Genomic DNA, 20,927 nt, shown 5'->3' with positions numbered 1-20,927 from the left:
CATTAGTTATATAATGTCGAATTTAAATCTCGTTCTATATATACATATACAGTAATTTATTAGTTAATAATAAATTTTTAAATAAAATTTAAATTTATGACATATTAATTTTTAGTCTATCAAATTAAAAATATTATAGATAACAAATAAAGTTATTAATCATATTGTAAATACAAGATACAATTCTTCAAGCACATGTTATACAATATATATATATAAATAAAAAAGGAAGTTAGGTATATATATTTTTATGGATAGTGATAAAAAATTCAAAATAGAGAAGGAAAATAGGTGAGATATATATATTAGTAAGGAGTTTCAATAATGTGTATTGACAAAAATTATTTTTTGATTTCCTATTATTTTAAAACCATAAAATATCTTTTAAACTATTGTAAACACAAATAATTTTTATACGATATTGTATTAAAATTATGTTAAATATGTTACATATTTAGTTTTAGAATAAAAATACACTCAAAAGAGATATATGATTAGTCCCGCCACCGTCCACAAATAATTTCTTAATTACCAAGTTTTCCAAAAACAAAATACATAAAAAAGAACACCAAAAATACAAGAGATATTTTAAAAAAGGAAAATGGTTTCAATGTTATTTTCTATTTTATTAAGTTGAATCTGTTATACTTTTGAGATCTGCGTATAATCACATAAGCATAATGTGCTGCCAACTGCTATTTATATAAAACTGTAGTAATGTAATAATACTAATGAAGTTTATTGAGGATATTAGTATAAAAATCTCATTATTATTAAGAAAAAAAATTCTAAACGATTCTGATAATTATTTTGAAAAATAATGAGGTTTTTAATAAAAAAATACAATTTGGTTTTTAATGTTGTTTTTTTTGTACACAGTTAATCATTTCAAAAAAAATATCAAACATTGAGTTTGATATTTTTTTTTGGGTCTCAATGTTTTTTTAAAGTAATTGTTAGGGATTTAGATTTTTTAAAGTTTAAATTTTAAGTGTGATCTTTCAGTCTCTTATTATTAATTTCATAGATGAGATCAAAAATAAATATAAAAAAAAATTATTCAAGGGTAGAAAATCATACTTTATTCTTTAAAGTGAAATTCAAACTTAAAAATCCAAATCCAATTGTTAGAGAACGATGAGATATTCACTCAATTATTAATGAATTAATTGTATTTATAGAGAAATATAAATAAATGTAAATGTAAATGTAAATGATAAAGCGAGGTCGAGAGAGAAAGAGTGTCGTTCATTCACTCGTTCACGTGAAACGGCCAATAAGCGCATCATCGACATTTTGTGTTGCCTTCGATGCTGATGGTGGCGATGCACGACAACGATACCTGCGCCACAGCCACCGCCACCGACACGGGATTGAACCACCACGTTCCTCCCGCTCCGTCCACTGCCTCCACCTCCTCCTCGCCGGCGCACACCCGCCAGCAGCGCCAGAGGCTCGAAGTCTACAATGAGGTCCTTCGCCGCCTCAAGGATTCCGGCGTCTCCGAAGCTATGCAGCCTGGCTTCGACGATCAGCTCTGGAACCACTTCAACCGCCTCCCCGCACGGTTCTCCATCCTCTCTCTCTCTCTCTCTCAACGTCGTCACGTTTATTCATGTTCATATATACGCATAATTCTTCGTCGTTTAATCTGAATCTTATTTCGCTCTTACTGTGTATCTGAGGTTTTGGCAGTAGATTGATTTCAGCGGAATTAACTGTTGATGATTTCATTTCGATTTTTATTTGTTGTTATGTTTGAATAAATCCTTGTGTACGGAGGATAAACCCGTGGCTTACTTAAATTCTGGTGTTTTTGTCGTTTTGTTAATGTGATATTGTTGATTAGGTCTGCGATTTGACGAGGAGATGCGTGGTGTTAAATGCAGGTACGCGCTGGATGTGAATGTTGAGAGAGCCGCGGATGTTCTTATGCACAAGAGATTGCTGCATTTGGCTCACGATCCTGTTAATAGGCCTGCAATTGAAGTTCGCTTAGTACAGGTTTAGCTCAACTCTGTTACTCTCAGCTTTGTTCTTCATTTTTCCTCATGAATTCACGCTTTAGTGGTGTTATTTAGTCTAGAGTCAGGCATTGCATGTGAATCAGTTTTTAGCCTTTGTCTGTCTGATGAATTTCTTGGCTCACATGCAGCACCGAAACAGTTTGGTATATAGTCATGGTTTGATCATGCTATATTCTTTTATAAGATTTGATGCTGGTATAGTTTGGGTGAAGCATGTATGTTTAGAAATCATATTCAGGTTCCCATTATAATGCTTTGTTAGAGTTTGATCCTGTGAGCTCTTGCTTGTAACCTGTGTAAAATTAGGAAAGGACTGTTTGGATAGTCACATCCAGATGCGTTTCTGATCTATATGTGATTTGAAGTTGACTTGATTACTTTCGGTATTAGGCCTATTGGTCAGAGGGTGTAAAGCTGAAAGCAGAAGAGAAAAAGTAAAAGAAATGATGATTTCATATGTAGAATATTCAATTCATCATCATGAATAAGTTTGTGCTTCAAACTGCAAATGCTTCCAATTTTAACTTATGGGCCATACATGGTTAACGGTTTTAGTTGCCATTAGCTTATTGCCACTTGTATGTTGGCTCACTTTGAATTTCAACATGTATCCATGTAGCATTGTTGATCGTTGTTTCAAGCCATAAATGTGTCAGCCTCTTCCTTTGAATGTTTTTTTTCTTGTTTTTTTTTCCCTGCAAGCTAGTCTACTTCTCAGGTTGACTTGCCTAAGGATTATTTCTTGCCAAGCTATGAAGATGTAATGTTCATAACTCTGAATTTGTAAATATTGTACCTTTTTCGTTTTATTCAATTGTGTTCATGCCTTGAGTCTCATTTTTTTATATTTTGAGTGGTATTATTTGTTCCAATCATCTCATTCCATAAGGTATTATCATTTGGGGACTGGAATCTTGGTGCAGGTTCCTCCTGTAACTGATGCAAACTCAGCTTATACTGTCCAGTCGGATGCAATTGAAAATGAATCATATCAAAGCTCCCCAAAGTACTCTAGCGGACAGAGGTATTATTTCATCCTTTCGTTTTTGGGATTTCATAAAATTTTGCTATACTTTTTGCTATCCTCTTCAGTACTCTTGATTATTCTATTTATTTTGGTTTGATGCCTGTGATCAGCAGCCTTATTTTTTTTTAATTATTTTGTTTTTAGTATACATCCACCTCCTGCTTTTGGTTCTTCTCCTAATCTTGAAGCACTGGCTCTTGAAGCAAGTAATCCTGAAGAAATGGATGAGGAACATTCTGTACATGCCAGTGCACAATATTCACGGTAAACTTTCTATTGCAATTTTTTTCTAGGCCTAAGCTTGGAAATTTTATTTGAACCATGACTTAGAATATAGGTCACATATGTTTTTCTTTACAATTCACGGTAAATTTTAATTTGTGTCTTAGTCTGGTAATGATGCAAAGATGCCTGGGTAAATTGTATGATGTGTAAAAGAGCATCTATAAAATTGAGATGATTTATGAAATTTCTAGTCCTTAGATTGAATTTTGAATTAGTTTATTTATTTGATATATTGAACTTCTGTGTCATCCAAAATGATGTAGGCCCATGCATGAAATCACCTTCTCAACTGATGACAAACCAAAGCTTCTCAGTCAGGTAAATAAGAACTTTTCTATTCAAACATCCCCGTTCATATATGCATATAAATTCCTACTCAGTTAATTAAGATAAAGTTAGAACCTGCATGACAATGAGAGTACCTCACAAGTCTGGTTCCCTCTGCAGTTAACTGCTTTGCTTGCTGAGATTGGACTGAACATCCAAGAGGCCCATGCCTTTTCCACAACTGATGGCTACTCGTTAGATGTGTTTGTTGTTGATGGATGGCCCTATGATGTATGTATCTAGATAATAATTTACATCAATTTCTTGGGTGAACTTGTGCATTAAAAAATGAGCAAAATTTTCTGAACTTTATTGTTGTTGATCAATATATTTATTTTGAAAGGCATAATATTCCAATCCAATTTCATCTAAACATTGTTCCAGCAACCATAGTAGCTCAAAGCAGCATCTTTCATATTCTGTAATCTCTTAATACTTTATTGTGTGATTCTATATGCTATCACTCATTCATATTGTTACTGGTTTAGATTACTAGAGATTATATACTTATATTCATACAACTTTGCTTGATGAATTTGTATTTTAATAGGAAACAGAGAAGCTTAAAACAGCGTTGGAAAAGGAGGTCATAAAGATTGAGGTAAATGTGGCACGTAATTATGTATATAAATACTGCTACAGTCAATTTCACTAGTTTTATTAATTGAAGTTTTGCCTGATCACTGCTTTCAGAGGAGGTCAATGTCGAGTAGGCAATCAGTATCTTCTGTTGGCGAAGATGAAGAAGCAAGGATGAAAAGTGAATCTGATCAGTTGAATATACCTAACGATGGGACAGATGTTTGGGAGATAGATCCCAAGCATTTGAAAATTGGAACTCAAATTGCGTCTGGGTCATATGGTGAACTGTGAGTACATAAATTATGGATTTCCTTTTTTTAATAGTTCAGATGTAGATATTCTCACTAGGTGTTGCTATGGTTTCAATTTCATCTAATCAGCTCTACTATTAAACCAGATTTAAAGGTATATATTGTAGCCAGGAAGTAGCCATTAAAATTCTCAAGCCTGAGCATGTAAATTCAGATTTGCAGAGAGAGTTTGTGCAGGAAGTGTACATCATGAGGTTTGCTCCATTAAATTTGTTCATTCTGATCATCCGAAGTCTATCTACTGTTTCATTGAGAGAGTCTTTTTGCATGTCCAAACTTGATCATGAAAATTTAGTTGTCCTAGAAAATTACTGTGAAGAAAGTAGAGGTTTAAAAAAAATTTGTCTCCTCATATATCATTCTATGATTGAAAACTTTAGAATTCTTCTGTCTCTGATACTTTTTGTTTTGAACCCTTGATAACTATTATGAAGACACCTGTTAATAGAACACTCCCTTTCCATTTTCTCATTAAAGTTGGGTACATCTGCTAAGCATTTCCAAAATTATGATAGTATAATTCTTTTGCCCATGATTATAATTCACCACCTTTAGATGTGAAGTTTGTGACAATTCCATTACTGGATTTCTGCATTTCATTTTGACTGTTTGGTGACGGAATGTGCTTAGGATCAGTGTTTTTTTTTTCCCTGGTAAAATTGGGTGGAAAACAAGAAAGTCAATGCAAATAATAAGAGGAATTTTACCAAAATGAATGTTACAATTAACTTGTGCACCCTCCATATGGAAGTTCCAAAAGTTAGTTATTACCTTTGGCTTATTCTCTATTTACTTGGTGTTTGGGGACAGAACATGTGTACTCTCGACCATTATAGTTTTCTGTTGTTTATTTAACCAAATGGCTTATGTACGTATTATACTCTCTGCTGCTACTTGCAGAAAGGTTCGACACAAAAATGTTGTACAATTTATAGGAGCTTGTACCAAGCCCCCACGCTTATGCATAGTTACAGGTGAAATCAAATGAATTCCATTTTTCTGTGGAATAATTGTTTAGATGTAATGTCATTTATATTTTTAGTAATTGTCAACCATACTCACTGTTGTTTCTTCCTCAAATTTCAGAATTTATGTCCGGTGGTAGTGTGTATGACTACTTACATAAGCGGAAGGGTAGTTTCAAATTTCCTACCTTGCTCAAAGTTGCAATTGATGTTGCTAAAGGAATGAACTACTTGCACCAGCATGAGATAATCCATAGAGATTTGAAAGCTGCCAATCTTTTGATGGATGAAAATGGTGTACGATGTTTCGTTCAACCTGCTTTTTGTGTGTGTTCTTCTTAATTCTATTCCATTGGCTTTTCAACAAGAAAGATTCTTGGATGAACATAAGTCTAGTATTACATATTTAGACACATTCGTAAAAATAGTCAGTGAAGTTGTACAAGTAAATTTATCTTAAATAAAGTTAAATGAACCCACTTTTAATGTGAGTTTTAGACGGGTGTTTATACAAGAATCTCTTTTTCTGCTCTTTCTCATGTTAGACCTTGACTTTCGCCTAATATAGGGTTGGCATACAGAAGTGTAAGTCACATAGATATTGCATTGCAGATTGTAAAAGTTGCTGATTTTGGGGTTGCTAGAGTTAAAGCTCAGTCAGGAGTTATGACAGCAGAAACTGGAACGTATCGGTGGATGGCTCCAGAAGTAAGATAATTTCCTCATAGTACTTTATTTTAATATTTCATAATATTATTAGGTTCATGTAGATGTAGTTTGCAGGATCTTATTGGGCTTTTATTTTTTTGGGTGGCGAAGTATTAGCCTTTTCAACTATTATTTGTTTACTTGTAAAATTTTTATTGTCCTCTATTCCAGAAAAAAAGATGTTATGCTGCTGATGGGTTTTTAATTTGTATCTCATATAATTGGTTATTAGATAAATGTATTCTTGACCAAAAACGAAGCCTACATAAATGCATTCGACCCAAAAAAATAAAAAAAGAAACTACATATATGAATCTCATTGTAACAGTGTTTTTGGTTTGAATTTATGTTACCATCTGTGATCCAAGAAAAAAATAAAAGAATTTATGTTACCATCTTTCTACAAAGTTATACACTGCCAACATTTTTGTTTAGTTAAATTTTCTTGATGTTTTTGGCATGATAGGAAAAGGATGCCGAAGCATTATACTAAATAACCATCATCATCGAGTTATTGGTAGAAAATTTTCCTTAATTAAGAATGTAAAATTATAGTCCTAATTCCTTTGTCAAAATATGTATAATCCTGTATTACTGTAACTTGACGTTGCTGTATAATGAGTCTAAGATCAAAAAGGAGAATTTCAGGGATCAGACTCTGATTGGACCGATGTTCATTAAAAAAATAACAGTTCTAAATTCTAACTAGCAACTAATATGTTGTATCGATTTCATTTCTTTTTAAAAATTTCTTTTGGTAATTAAATGGAAGATATTATCCATCTTGCCAAAAACTTCTCTTACCTTGACTCCTCCTTTGCATTGAAGGTTATAGAACACAAGCCGTACGATCACAAGGCTGATGTATTTAGTTTTGGAATTGTTTTATGGGAGTTGCTTACTGGAAAGGTATTTCTTATTTCTTCAACCTTATAACTTTTAGGTTATTGCTCCTCATATAAATTTGTATTTTTTTAATTTACTTTTTATTTTTCTTTTCTTGTTAGCTTCCCTACGAATATTTGACACCTCTACAAGCAGCAATAGGAGTGGTTCAAAAGGTAATTTTCTTAGCTAAAGTTAAACTACCTGTCAAAAGATAAAATTCCCTAAGTGGCTTTATATTAATATATGATTGACTAGTAATGCATATCTTGTATAGATAGTAGTAAGGTAGCAGTATTATCTTCACTAAATTACCATTTTTACTCACAAAAGAGTAGAATGCTAACAATTCTAACAGTCTAAAATTTAGATAGGTTTTGATTGACAAAATTATCCAACCTTTCAGATAGGTAGATGGTGTTAAAAAACACGCAGAAGAAGAAAAAAAGGTATATTTAGAAAGAAAATAATTACTCAAATGAAATCAACACCTGATGGTTAGATAATTATGTCAACCGAGACTTATTTTGTATGGATATGTTATTTTAAATATTAAATGGTTAAAATTATCAGCGTTTTCATATTTAATGTATAGAAAATTAGAAATAGTAAATTATACTATTATCTTTTACGGAAACTTTGGAAGAATTTCAGGGTTTACGACCAACCATCCCCAAGAACACACATCCAAACTTTGTTGAGCTTCTTGAGAGGTCTTGGCAGCAAGATCCTACGTTGAGACCCGATTTTGCAGAAATCATTGAGATCTTGCAGCAGTTAGCTAAGGAGGTATAACTAGCTTGCTTTATTTGGTTAATTTCTATTTTCTTAAAGCATTAGGAATACTCAATCTTTTAGTAAATTTTCATTTCTATTTTCTCTTTAATTACCCCCTATATTCTCTGATGATATCGTATTACCGTAATTCTTACACTTTGGTTGTATGTGAAACAAGGTTGGGGATGAAGGAGAGGAGCGGCGCAAGGATAAAACGGGAGGATTTCTGTCTGTTCTTAGAAGAGGTCATCACTGACAATTGACAAACATCATCAATTTTATTATTGTTTATCGATGATGTCCATAACATGCTCATCATATAGCTTAGCATTATAAGCACAAATTAAAGCTAGCTGGGGGTTAATATTTCCCATTTATTTTTTAAAATTTTACGTTGATGACATGTACAGTTTTTCTTCATATTTTCTGATCGCTTCATGGTAGATTAAGCATATCGAAAACGTTTAGTCAGTAGTTACGTTATTCATCAAGTCTTTTCTTTTTACTTCGGTACTTGTTAGTTTATATCTTTAAGTAGGCGACCCATTAGCAGCATAAGTTATATTTATTTTTATTAATGTAATAACTTATATTTATTTTTAATATTTTATAGTTTAACTAGCTATGGAAATATTTGATTTAATACTTATATATATTTCATTATTAATGATACAAATATTATAATTTATAAAGGATGTTATAGTGTCACGAGGTACTCGTGTAATTGGGGAATTATGTGGAAGTAGATTGTGACGCTTATATAGTTGTCTGTCTTTATTCATTGGCTGAACATCGATTATTGTTGCGTGTTTACGTGATGTCTAAGCACCATCCATTATTTACGTTGAAAATGACAATTATATATAAAATATAAAATAAGAATGTGATATTTTCTGTCTAAAAAATCAACATAGACTATCTGAGACCATTCGCGCTCCTGAAAAGCGGTGATAATCGGGTGGGTAGCAGGATTTTGTCCTATCCACCCTCGTTTTACCCTATAATAATCTTCATATAATCCGCATATAATTTGTACTGTTTCTATAATTTGTATATTGGTAAAAAATTAACTGTAACTTTCTCTTGTGAGTATTTATTTCGTCTCTATAATTATTAAGATCTAACTCATAAAATTAAATTTTAAAATTTATATAATCATAATTATATACATAATATAAATAAAATAAAAATTTAAAAATAATATATTATTATTTATTTATTAATTATTTTATATATTGGGACAGATATTCTCTAAATGTCTAAATTTGATTTTGTCCCGCTTCATCAAAATCCGCTCCTCACCGAGTCGAGTAATTATTCGTTCTAGCCAAACAAAGACAAGGTGGATATCCAGAGTATTAATAGTGTTGTCATCTTTATTCCTAACATGGTTGTAGGCCTTTTAGACGAGTGAATTTTTATTTCTGGAAATGGTACTTTTAATTTGAAAATATTTAATTTATATGTATTATCAATATGAAAAATACAAATATTTAGTAATATATAATTAATAATAAATATGGAGGCTCTGTGAAGCCTTAGCGAAACATATGGTAGATTGGTAGGGTATATTTCCAAGATATCCACGAAACATTTACCTGTATATAAAAAGACAGGATGAACCCACAATTGAATTCATTCATGTCATGACTAATACAAAAAAAGTCAGATTTTAAAAAAAAATAATTGAAACAAAAAAAGTTAGATTTTTCCTCCTATATTTGTGAAACAGCCAGATGTTTCCTAATCGACAGTGATTTTAATTGGGCATTTTAGCGAATATTATGGCATTCTTTTTGTCCCGTCTCTACTTCTTAATTGTCGTCTTCTCAGTGTTCCCCACATCAACATGTAATGTCCATCTGTTGCAAATATTAAATTGCCAGATGTTTTGACAATCCTTTCCTTGTCTTATAACATGCATTGGTATTTAAACATTCAAAGTTGACTGTTTTATTGACGATCAAAATCAATAATTTGGATGTCATATAAAAATAATGAGAATGAACACTAAATATGATGGTTATTACTTATTACATAGTACGTAAAAAAAATAATACTCGTACATTAAAATTAACTACTAATATATTTGTATATAAATATATATGTAATTTAATTTATTTTTAATGTATATTTATATTTTAAATTTTTAATATGTATTTTATAGTAATAATTAATTTTAGTGGTTGATTTTGATTATTTGACGAAAAAAATAGAATTTGATAGCCTATATATTTTATTCCACATCATTACATCAATAATAATCTGCATCGATATAAAGCTAACAAAGACGAATAAAATTACTTCAGAGTTGGAAATCGTGTTAACATAGTTTCATGTTTTGTTTCAAAGGTAGAAATTAAAATTTCAAAGCACACTGGTTATATATATATCAGTGAAATTTATACGTTCGTTTTAATTTTTTTTTTCATATACAAAATTTTCTATTTTTAAATTCTTAATAAGTACTCTAACAAAATCCACTGTAAATATCAACCTGCGTAGAGAACAATCCACTAAATTTCAGGATTTGTTGCCAGCAAATTGATTGCATTATTTATAATTATATAGTGCCCAGTTTATGTAGTGGATTAGTTAATGAACGAGTGTGACATGTTAGGCACCTTAAAATATACAAATTATATATGAATCTTCTAAAGCAGCCTTGAATTTATTGGGGTCACTAATTTCATAAGCCGTTTTCTTTCATTAACTTTACAGGTCACAGATACTTAAAATTAAGTATTGTTAATCTTACGTAATAATCAAAGACAAAGCAATTAAACAAGCATGGACTTGTAGCCATTTCACATTCTGAAAATAAAATACTACGTAATGGAACTTAGCGGCGAAAATGACGCAAAATCAGACAATTGCTAATTCCTTATTCGTCAGTCTCACCACCATTGACTTGAAAGCAAAACTTAATTACATCAACTTAGATACGCATACTCTTGCTGTTGCTAGCTAATTAATTAACAAAACAATTATTCCCATGCCTTTGTGATTAGACTTTAAATTTGTCATTTTCCACGTCCTTAAACTATTTGCAATCATCTTATATATAAATAATATTAAAATAAAAAAAAATGCTATGTATAAAATAAATCGGATATCAAATCAATTACTATATATTTATATTGTTTCGTACAATTTTTATTATGTATTTTATTTTATATAAATAATTAATTTAATAGTAGTTTTTTTGTGTTCCCGTAATATAATTATAAAATAAAATAATATACTATCATTGTTACATTCTCATCCTTAGCTTAGGCGTTTTGTTTTGCTTCAATTGAGGCCACAAGCATGAATGAATGGCTGAAGTAGGTTATAGATTTTATTTATTTTTTTTCCTTGATTGGTTACGCTAATTTAGATTACGAGTTCTAGCTGTATTTAATTGTTCATGCATGGCTTCAAGCTGTGCTTATTAGCAAGTTGAAGTGGGGCTTCGCTTTTTGAAGTTGTATCATTCATAGTTCACAGTTCACACATGATAATAATGCAACTTGTATACAGCTATATATGATTATGATATTACCTAACCATAACAAAGGTTGAGACAAACAAAATTGGATTGAACCACTTAATTCACTTGTCACTTAAAGTAAATATTCTAAATTTCTCAGGATACTCTATAAGAGTTAAAAGTCTTTTTTGTTTTTATACCCAAACAAGTTTCACCAAGTTCAATAAGAATTTTTAATAAAATTTGTAAATAAATATTAAAAAGAGATTCTTCAATTTTAATGTAAAATATGCGTTTTACCAATACCTGAAGCTAGCTACCTCAACAAGCAAAGTAACGAATACGTGTAAAAATCGTAATTAACTTGTTAATATAATACTTTCTTTTTATATATAACTATAGTGTATAATTTGTCTATTAATCTATCTTTATATTTTTTCTTGAAATTATTTTATTATTTTATTTTTGTTTCAAAAATTTTTTATTTTCGCCAAATATATTCTAACAGTTAATTCTTTAAAATACTTAAAGATTAATTTAACAATAACTTTACAAAAATAACTCTTAACAAAAATAAGCCAAATATAAAATTTTATCACAGAGCCTTAATTGTCATGATGTATTATTGTTGAATTAATTTTTTTAAATTTAATTATTAAAAATACATTTATTGCAAATAAACAAATTTTAAAATAAGATTAAAATAAGAGTAAACTATAATTTTTAATTACGAAAATTAAAAATACTGATAAATCTACCCATAAAAAAAAAGAATTATCATTTGTACCTATAAAACATGGGTTCCATACAACAAAATTATTTAAATACTGAAAAATCACATAAAAATTCTAAATTATCCTTATCATCATCGTTTTCAACTTTTTATTGAACTCAGAACAGAATGCTACCACCTAATGCCCCTGCAACAAATTAATTGCCAAACTCAAACAGGTCATGTGAAAAATTGAACGAATTGAGCAATCCTCACCTGAGCCATACTCTGAGAGACAGGAGTGATCTTGTTCTGTGTCACCTCTGTTTTGGCGAGACAGACGCTAGCTACGGCAGTTGCTTTGAAGGTTCGGCAATTGAGAAGTTGATGATGATGGTGACGTCACCGGTAGCTCGTTGGAGTAGAAGAGAGAGTGAGAACAGGGGCTGAGTTAGGGTTCATTGGAGGAGGTGTGAGAGTGATGAGTAGTTCGTTGGCGGTGGTCTGGACCGAGAGAAAAAACGACTGGGACGATGAAGGTGGCTCGGATTCGTCGCAAATGGTGGAGACGACAGTGGTTCGCGGAGATTCTGGCGGCTAGAAGTGCGAATGTCAATGATGGTAGAGTTGTGATGGTGGTTTGGAGGTCTCTGGTTCTTGAAGAGGAAAGAAGAAGGGGAAGAAGAGGAGAAGGATAAGTGAATTAGGGTTTTGTGGTTTAAAACAGATGGCAAAAGAGACAGAAAGAGAGAGAAAGAGACAGCTCGCCGCAGTTTTGGTTCGCAAAGGGGACCGCGGTGGCCCGTCGGTGACACTAGTTCAGTGATGAGGAGAAGATAGTCATGGTAGGTGAGGGTGGTTGGCGGTGAAGAGAGGAGAGGCGGGGCAGTGCGGCTCTAGCGTTGCTGGCGACAGCGAAGCACGGACTGGTGCGAAGATCCTCTAGTCGGTGAGGGCGAGACAAGGAAGGAAAGAAGGAAGGGTGGCCACGGTGGAAGGAGGACGGGCGGTGGCCGCTGATGCTAGAAGCTGCAGGAACGAAAACAAAAGCCGCGACATTTGTCACAGAGGAGGAGAGGTGGTTCGCGACCGAAAAAATTATTGCTAGGATTGTTTGAAAATCAATTGATTATTGGTGAGAGATAGAGGGTGGGATTAGTGGTGGTGATGGTGGTGGTGGTAAGGTGATGAGCAGATGAGGATGATTGAGTGATTAGTGGGGAAGGGAAAGATGATACGGATGATGATAAGGATAATTTGTTATTTTTATGTGATTTTTTTAGTATTTGAATAATTTTGTTGTATGGAACCCATATTTTATGGATACAAATAGTAATTTCTTTTTTTATAGGTAGCTTTGTTTGTGTTTTCAACTTTCGTAAATAGAAATGGTAGTCTAATCTTAAAATAAAATAAACCTAAAAATATATTTTTAAAATTTTTGACAAATTTAAAAAAATTTACTCTAAAATATTAACCACTTACCTGCATATATTTACGGAGATAGGACACAAAATTATGTTTGATAGAAGAGACATAAATAAAGACAATATGTCCAGAGATATTGAATTAGTATATTTTATGTTCATCCTGACAGGACATAGAAACACTAATAAAAAATACAACTTATTTTTTATTTTTTCTTTTATTATTCTTATAAATTTTTTATAATTATATTTTTCGTTTCAATTTTTTAAATAAAAAAAATAAATATATATTAAATTTTTATAATTTATTTTAATTTATCATTAAATAAAATATAAAAATATAAAATATAAAATTTTATATTTTTATATTTTATTTTCAGTGTGTTATATTATACTGTTGTTAGAAATAAACACTAGCATACTACATTACTATGTCTTAGAGTAACTGACCAAGTTTAAGTGTTTAACTAGTTACCTTTATTAATTATTATTATCGTTAAATAATTTCCCGAATCTCGATTGCCGAGAATAAAGGGAAGGCATGGGCGAATAGCCATGTGCACCATACTTAAAATAAATAAATATTAAATAATAAAAGAAAAAAAGGACATATGAAAAAAAAGAAAAAACAGAAATTTGTTCCTAGCTATGGGCCATGCTTCATGGGTAGCAAAGATTTTGTTTTGGACACGTAACTTGTTAAAGCAACAGAAAGTAAACAAAAACAGAAAAAATGTACCTCCCACACTAAAATCTTACACTGATCCACTCTCTAACCCTAAATAGACGGAAAGATGCTCATGCAATGCAATATATAATCATAAAGTTAATCACTTTCTTACCCCACATCATAGGAACACATAGTTTATAGTTGATTCCAGAAAGGACCACAGCATTTCTTTATTATAATAGCAACACCACCGGCACCACCGTCACCACCACCACACTACCACCTTCTTTACTCTCTTCTCTTCTCTCTAGCATTTTCATTTTCATTAATATTATTCAAAAGTTCGAAAACATCATAATCGCACCCTACTTTTTCTCTCCACACTTGTGATCACTGTACACGCGTCAATGCTGTGACCAGAAAGAAAGACCTTTACTTATTTTTTTTTGTTTGAAATCTCTGACCCCAAAAAATTAATAACACATCATCATCATCGGCATTTTGATTTTTAATTTTGTTGGTAAGCAAACACCAACTTTTTTCCACCACCATCTCATAGTTGGTGCCTTTTTTTAACTAAAAATTCGATCTTTATCGCAAAGGGACCCCGATCCTGATGCAATCTATCCGAAAATCGTTCAAGTCCTATGCTTCCTACAACAAACGTTCAAGAAGGTTTGCCGCGTCGGGAGGACCCGATTCTAGCCACGAGCACCTTCCAATCCTTCAAGACCAGGAATCTCATCACCATCATCGTCATCAACACCACCATTCTGACCCTCCTCCTTTATCCTCCATGGCCGGCGACTACGTCGTCAAGATCAATGACGGCGGCGATCCTGCCGGAGGAAACAAGATTTGGAGGGGTTCCAGCTACGAGTTCTGGCCCGAAGATGGAAGTTCCGGCGACAATGCCGATGCCAAAGAGGTGAGCTTTGATTTCCGTCAATCTGGTGCGCCGCCGGTGCCGGAGGAGGACCCGCCGTCGCAGCTGATCGGAAGCTTCCTGCGCAAACAGATAGCTTCTGGTGAGATCTCGTTGGACATGGACATGGAGATGGAGGAGCTTCAGCGCAACTACGACGCCGGTGCAAGTACCGCCGCTGCCGCAGGAGGGAAGCTTTCGCCGGTGGAGGAGTCGCCGACGACGAGCATGAACAACCGCGTATCCAAGGAGCTCAAGGTTTCGTTCGAGGAACCCGCGCCACCGAATTTGATGGCTGATATGCCTAATAGCTCCGATGCCATCAGAAGAAGACACAGCAGGGACTTGCCGTCCATTGGAGATTTCCATCGGCCGCCGCATCCGCCGCACCAGAGCAGGGAATTGCCGTCTCGGAGTGGCCATAGCGGTGATGGCGAGGTTGTGAGGTGCACCTCTAACGGTTCCATAGAGAGAACTCTTTCCATGCAGAGCAGAAAATCAACATTGTTGAAGACTAAAACCCGGTCCAGGTTGCTGGACCCACCAGAAGAACCAGAAAGAAAATCGGGTCGGATTGCCAAGTCGGGTCAGTTGTTCTCAGGGTTGCTTGGGAAGAAGAGTGGTGGTGATGACGATGATGAAGATGATCCATTTTTGGAAGAGGATCTTCCTGATAAGTATAAAAAATCTCACTTTAGTATATGGGTTTTGCTTGAATGGTTGGGGTTGATTTTGATCATTGCTGCATTGATTACAACTCTGAGTGTTCCTTTCTTGAGGGAGAAGAATCTTTGGCAGCTGAAGCTGTGGAAATGGGAGGTTATGATTCTTGTGTTGATATGTGGAAGGTTGGTATCTGGTTGGCTTATCAGAGTAGCTGTGTTCTGCATTGAGAGAAACTTCCTTTTGAGGAAGAGGGTTCTGTATTTTGTGTATGGTGTGAAGCATGCTGTTCAGAATTGTGTTTGGTTAGGGCTTGTTTTGATAGCTTGGCACTTCTTGTTTGATCAGAAAGTTCAGAGAGAGGTTCATAGTAATTTTCTTGAGTATATTACCAAGTTTTTGGTGTGCTTGTTGGTTGGTACTCTGGTTTGGTTGGTGAAAACCCTTATGGTTAAGGTTCTGGCCTCTAGTTTCCATGTTAGCACATATTTTGATAGGATTCAAGAGTCACTGTTTAATCAGTTTGTTATTGAGACACTCTCCGGGCCGCCTTTGGTCGAGCTTCAGCGATATGAGGATGAGGAGCAAAGGATTCTTGAAGATGTCGAGAAGCTACAGAAAGCCGGAGTTACCATACCTCCTGACCTGAGGGCTACTGCCTTCGCGACCAACAAGAGTGGGAAGTTGAGGAGTGGGATGCTCCAGAAAAGCCCCAGGATGGTAAGTGGACGCTTCTCGAGACCTCTCTCTAAGAAGTCAGAAGATGGGAATAGTGGGATAACTATTGATCACCTGCATAAGCTGAATCCGAACAATGTCTCGGCTTGGAATATGAAAAGGCTGATCAATATGGTTCGGCATGGAGCTCTAACTACATTGGATGAACAGATACTTAACTCGACCAATGATGATGAGAATGCCACAGAGATTAGAAGTGAAAATCAGGCAAAAGGAGCAGCCAAGAAAATTTTTCAGAATGTTGCTTGTGGTAGCAGGTTGACCAATAATCTTTTACTTCGTACTGGGTTGCCTCTTTTTGTGCATTCATAATCTCTAACTTTTGATATGAAGTTTCAATAATGTTAATCTTGTTCTCATTCAGAATCTTTATTCGCTATAGTTATTTACCATACAGTTTCTATATTTTAGATTCATTAAACTGGTAATAGAATGTGCAAAAGTAGGATCATATCTGTGCTGATTGTATATTTCTATATGATTTATCTGGTGTTTAACATACAATTTGGGTTTGCTACATGCGGTAGTTGACATATCTTCTGTTAAATGAAGATTCGGTCACTGTTTATAAATCCTTTCTGCATGTTATCTTATCACTTTCTTTTCTTGTAGGTTCATATACAAGAAGGACTTACAGCGATTTATGCAAGAAGATGAAGTTGTGAAAACCTTGAGTCTCTTTGAAGGTGCATCCGAGACCGGAAGAATAAGCAAAGCATCCTTGAAGAACTGGGTGGTAAGAGTTAAATAACATTTGAAAGCTTAATTTAAACAATTTGGGTGAACATATTCACCTTACAACTCGTCTCTCTCTGGTATTGTTTACCAGTTAGAGGCAGAATTTGAATAGCGGTTGCTGGTTGCATTCTTCACATTCTCAATAATATGATTACATGACATTATTTACCTAGACATTTCAACTTTAAATACTATATCAACAGAACTTGGTAAAATTTCAGATATCCATAGGCTCACTAGTGTTTGGATGTTGATTTAACCTATAAGATATATATTGCTGATGTTTCCTCTGTTTGTTTTCAATGTTTTTACATACTTTCAGAAGGTTTTGTGTCATGAATAAATTTCGACAGAGATCATAGTCAATCTTTTATTGGTGTTTGGTTTCTTTTGATGTATACATCCAAGTATTAATTGGTTTACTTCTACAGTATTCACACCAATATATTGCCTTCTAATTATCCAGGTCAATGCCTTTAGAGAGAGGAGAGCACTCGCCTTGACATTGAATGATACGAAAACGGCGGTGAACAAGCTTCATCGAATGCTTAATTTCTTAGTTGCAATTATTATCCTAGTTATCTTTCTCTTGATAATGGGAATTGCCACCTCCAAATTTCTCCTCTTCGTGAGCTCACAGCTTGTCTTGGTTGCATTCATATTTGGAAATACCTGCAAGACCATATTTGAAGCCATTATTTTCTTATTTGTAATGCACCCGTTTGACGTTGGAGACAGATGCGAAATTGAAGGGGTCCAGGTAAAGATCATCCCTCTATTGAGTTTTTCGCTTTCTTCTTTCATGAAAGCGTGGCCTAATTGTATCTTCCCATTTTTCGCTCGCTAATTTCAGATGGTTGTGGAAGAAATGAACATATTGAACACCATATTTCTGAGATATGATAATTTAAAGGTAATGATCCCTAACAGTGTCCTTGCTACAAAGGCCATAAACAACTTCTACCGCAGTCCTGACATGGGAGATTCTGTTGAATTCCTTATTCATGTGTCTACACCAATGGAAAAGTTTACTCAAATGAAACACAGAATACAGAGGTATCTTCTCATAAATTATTTCCTTGAGTTGTGTATGTTTTCTTATTATTGTAATTGTATATCTGATTGACTAAAACTTGGGAATTCTATGATGCAGTTACATTGATAACAAGAAGGAGCACTGGTATCCATCACCATTTATAGTCTTCAAGGATTGTGAACTCTTAAACATGGTTCGCATTGCGGTTTGGCCAACGCACAGGATGAACTTCCAAGACATGGGAGAGAGATTCATAAGGAGGTCGTTGTTGATCGACGAGATGATCAAGATTTTCCGGGAGCTTGACATACAGTACCGACTGCAGCCGCTGGATATTAGTATTAGAAGCATGCCTACCACTTCTGAGCGTCTTCCACCAAGTTGGTCAACAATCACAAGTTGAGTAGAAGGAAAGAGTCTGAACTATGGCATCATCTCTTGTTGTACTTCAATACCATTATCTGCTATACAAGATAAAGTGTTAGTTGTAATCAGGGTAAAATTTTGTGTATAGTTTTCTTCTCTTTGTTGTTAGATTAGTTGGTTGTGTTGTAAGATTAGACTGTAATTCATAAAAGCTGAGTTCATCCAATCTGGAATGGCACATACATGCCTTTTCTCATGCTGATTAAGATTTGTATTATCATCACTTGCTTTACTTCTTTTCCTTGTAGTTCAGACATATCAGCATCATGATTCATGACATATTGACATTCCTATTCTGCTCCAAATTTATAGCTTCTTTGATGCCACTCTTAAACCTACCTAACCTACCCATGAATGTCAGACACAGCCACTCCAAATCTTCAATGTCTCCTCAATAACATGGACCACCAAAGCATGAACCTCAAAACCAACCCCATTGCTCCACATACCAGAAATGATGAAACAACCCTCAAAGGAAAGAGGTACAGAAGGGTAAGCTACAACATGCCTACTATGCTTAGTGGTTACCTCAGTGGCACAGTTGCAAAAACTCATAAAAAAGCCAGCATTCATAGTTCAAGGCAGCTTAGGCAGATGTAAAATATGCATAGTAGAAGCTCTCTTATTATTATTATTGAAATATAAATGAGTTCTTGTTGTATTAAAACCTAATAAAAAGATAAAAAAACAAAAAATAATAATGAGTAGCTTTGGAATCCAAATTGGTAAGTGGTTGCATAATTGTATCTTTATTAATGGTATGTCTGGATAAAGCAACTGAATCACAAAATCTGGTGAATTCACACTATTGAATCTAATTAAGAGAACAACTGCTGCGAAGCTACAAGTGGAAGCTTTGACTTGATAGGTATTAATTACTATGGATAAGAACAAAATTCCTCACAATTTAACCATGGATTTGTTAAAAGACGAAAGAAACCCTAATTGGAAATGTACTCCATTGACTGAAGATGGAGCACATCAATTTAGCAAGCCAGTTGGTAGAAGAGTATAAGAATAATGTGCAAGACATTGAAGTTACCGATGCTGATGGAAACACTGCGTTCTGTATGGCTGCCATTTCAGGCAATGGTGGAATTGCTAAGATTCTACTCTGCAAGAATCCAAGAATAACGGTATACTTCCAATTCAGTGTGTGGTTTAAGGCGCCACATCAACTTCATCTTTGCTTTTTGCTATTTCAATTCCCATAAAAATTGCATATTTATTTTTTGTTTTAGGGTCGGTTTTAATTTTGAAACAAATATTTATTTTTGTTTCTTTCTTTTTTAATTAACAAAAATTATTTTATATTTGAATAATTTTTTAAAAAGAATATTTAAATATTAGAGTATTTACCCATTTTGATCTCTAAAGAATTTCGGACCAGGTACTTTAGTTTCTCACTAAAATTAATTACTCGATTAGTCCCTAACAATTAACTTCGTCAGTCATTTAAGTTCTTTACTCCGTCAATTTTAACGGAAGATAAAATGGTCCCTAACAACTCTAACGGGTGACATAATAGTCCCTGATCCCTCTGTTCGAAAATGATGTCGTTCTCCCTTAATTTTCATCGTATCTTGCATGATCTTAACATTCATACTTTGCTTCTTCATCTTCACAGTCTTCTTCTCCATATTCTCCTTCCTCCTCTTCAGTTCCAATATCAAGTCATAGTGTAACTGCCGCATGTATCGCACGTATCTCAACATGTCATAGACCATACACTTTCCAAATCTCTGTGACTAGTACACCCACCTCCTCCGCACTTCACCCACCAAAAACATCCACTTCCACGTCATCGAGAACAGTATCACCTCCATATCCTCGATAATAGCATCAACTCCAACTCCGACAACGTCCACCACATCCTTCATACCAAGTTCCACAACTACCCCAAGGGCACGCCTTTCTCCACTCTCCGGCACGCAATATAGATTGTTGGACGTTAGAACATCATGAGAAAATTTTCTTTTGACATCACATGCAAATTCTCATTTAGAATGGATTTTAAGTGCTTCATTCCTTCTCTCCCAGAGTCCAAGCTGGCAGACAGCTTCGACCTCACATCCAAGCTATCAATATAGCGAGCAATGTTGCCGTTGCCGCTCATATGGAAACTAAAACAATTATTGAACATTGGTTTGGTGAAGAAGATGAAGTGATCAGAGTGGTAGATAATGTGACCATGGAGATGATGGGGCAGAGGAGGAGGGAGATGGC

The 20,927-nt window shown here is 34.1% G+C and overlaps 2 protein-coding genes and 1 long non-coding RNA gene across 4 annotated transcripts; 2 read left to right on the top strand and 1 right to left on the bottom strand.

The window, feature by feature from the left end:
• Nucleotides 1-1,203: 1,203 nt before the first annotated feature.
• On the top strand, nucleotides 1,204-8,586 carry LOC112712229 (serine/threonine-protein kinase STY46). 2 transcript variants are annotated; one of them, XM_025765055.3, is made up of 16 exons: nucleotides 1,204-1,567; nucleotides 1,890-2,004; nucleotides 2,951-3,051; nucleotides 3,199-3,318; nucleotides 3,603-3,657; nucleotides 3,787-3,897; nucleotides 4,217-4,267; nucleotides 4,360-4,535; nucleotides 4,646-4,753; nucleotides 5,460-5,533; nucleotides 5,646-5,821; nucleotides 6,137-6,232; nucleotides 7,061-7,141; nucleotides 7,240-7,293; nucleotides 7,772-7,906; nucleotides 8,073-8,586. In XM_025765055.3, the coding sequence occupies exons 1-16, from the start codon at nucleotides 1,311-1,313 to the stop codon at nucleotides 8,148-8,150; spliced, it is 1,788 nt and encodes a 595-aa protein (XP_025620840.1). In that variant the 5' UTR covers nucleotides 1,204-1,310; the 3' UTR covers nucleotides 8,151-8,586. The 2 variants fall into 2 exon arrangements, with proteins under 2 accessions (XP_025620840.1, XP_025620839.1); XM_025765054.3 differs by having other exon boundaries at nucleotides 5,646-5,851.
• Nucleotides 8,587-14,064: 5,478 nt separating this feature from the next.
• LOC112712227 (mechanosensitive ion channel protein 6) lies at nucleotides 14,065-19,006 on the top strand. The gene is made up of 5 exons (XM_025765053.3): nucleotides 14,065-16,758; nucleotides 17,114-17,237; nucleotides 17,706-17,999; nucleotides 18,093-18,295; nucleotides 18,393-19,006. The coding sequence occupies exons 1-5, from the start codon at nucleotides 14,792-14,794 to the stop codon at nucleotides 18,676-18,678; spliced, it is 2,874 nt and encodes a 957-aa protein (XP_025620838.1). The 5' UTR covers nucleotides 14,065-14,791; the 3' UTR covers nucleotides 18,679-19,006.
• On the bottom strand, nucleotides 18,279-19,899 carry LOC140175383 (uncharacterized). Its single transcript, XR_011866116.1, has 2 exons — nucleotides 19,744-19,899; nucleotides 18,279-18,736 (listed from the first exon to the last, which is right to left on the bottom strand). It is a non-coding gene; the product is annotated as an uncharacterized lncRNA (long non-coding RNA).
• Nucleotides 19,900-20,927: the final 1,028 nt, after the last annotated feature.

The sequence above is a fragment of the Arachis hypogaea genome, chromosome 9, assembly GCF_003086295.3.
Source record: "Arachis hypogaea cultivar Tifrunner chromosome 9, arahy.Tifrunner.gnm2.J5K5, whole genome shotgun sequence".
NCBI lineage: Eukaryota > Viridiplantae > Streptophyta > Magnoliopsida > Fabales > Fabaceae > Arachis > Arachis hypogaea.
Note: the sequence above shows the minus strand (reverse complement) of the source record. Positions and strands in the feature narration are given on the sequence as shown.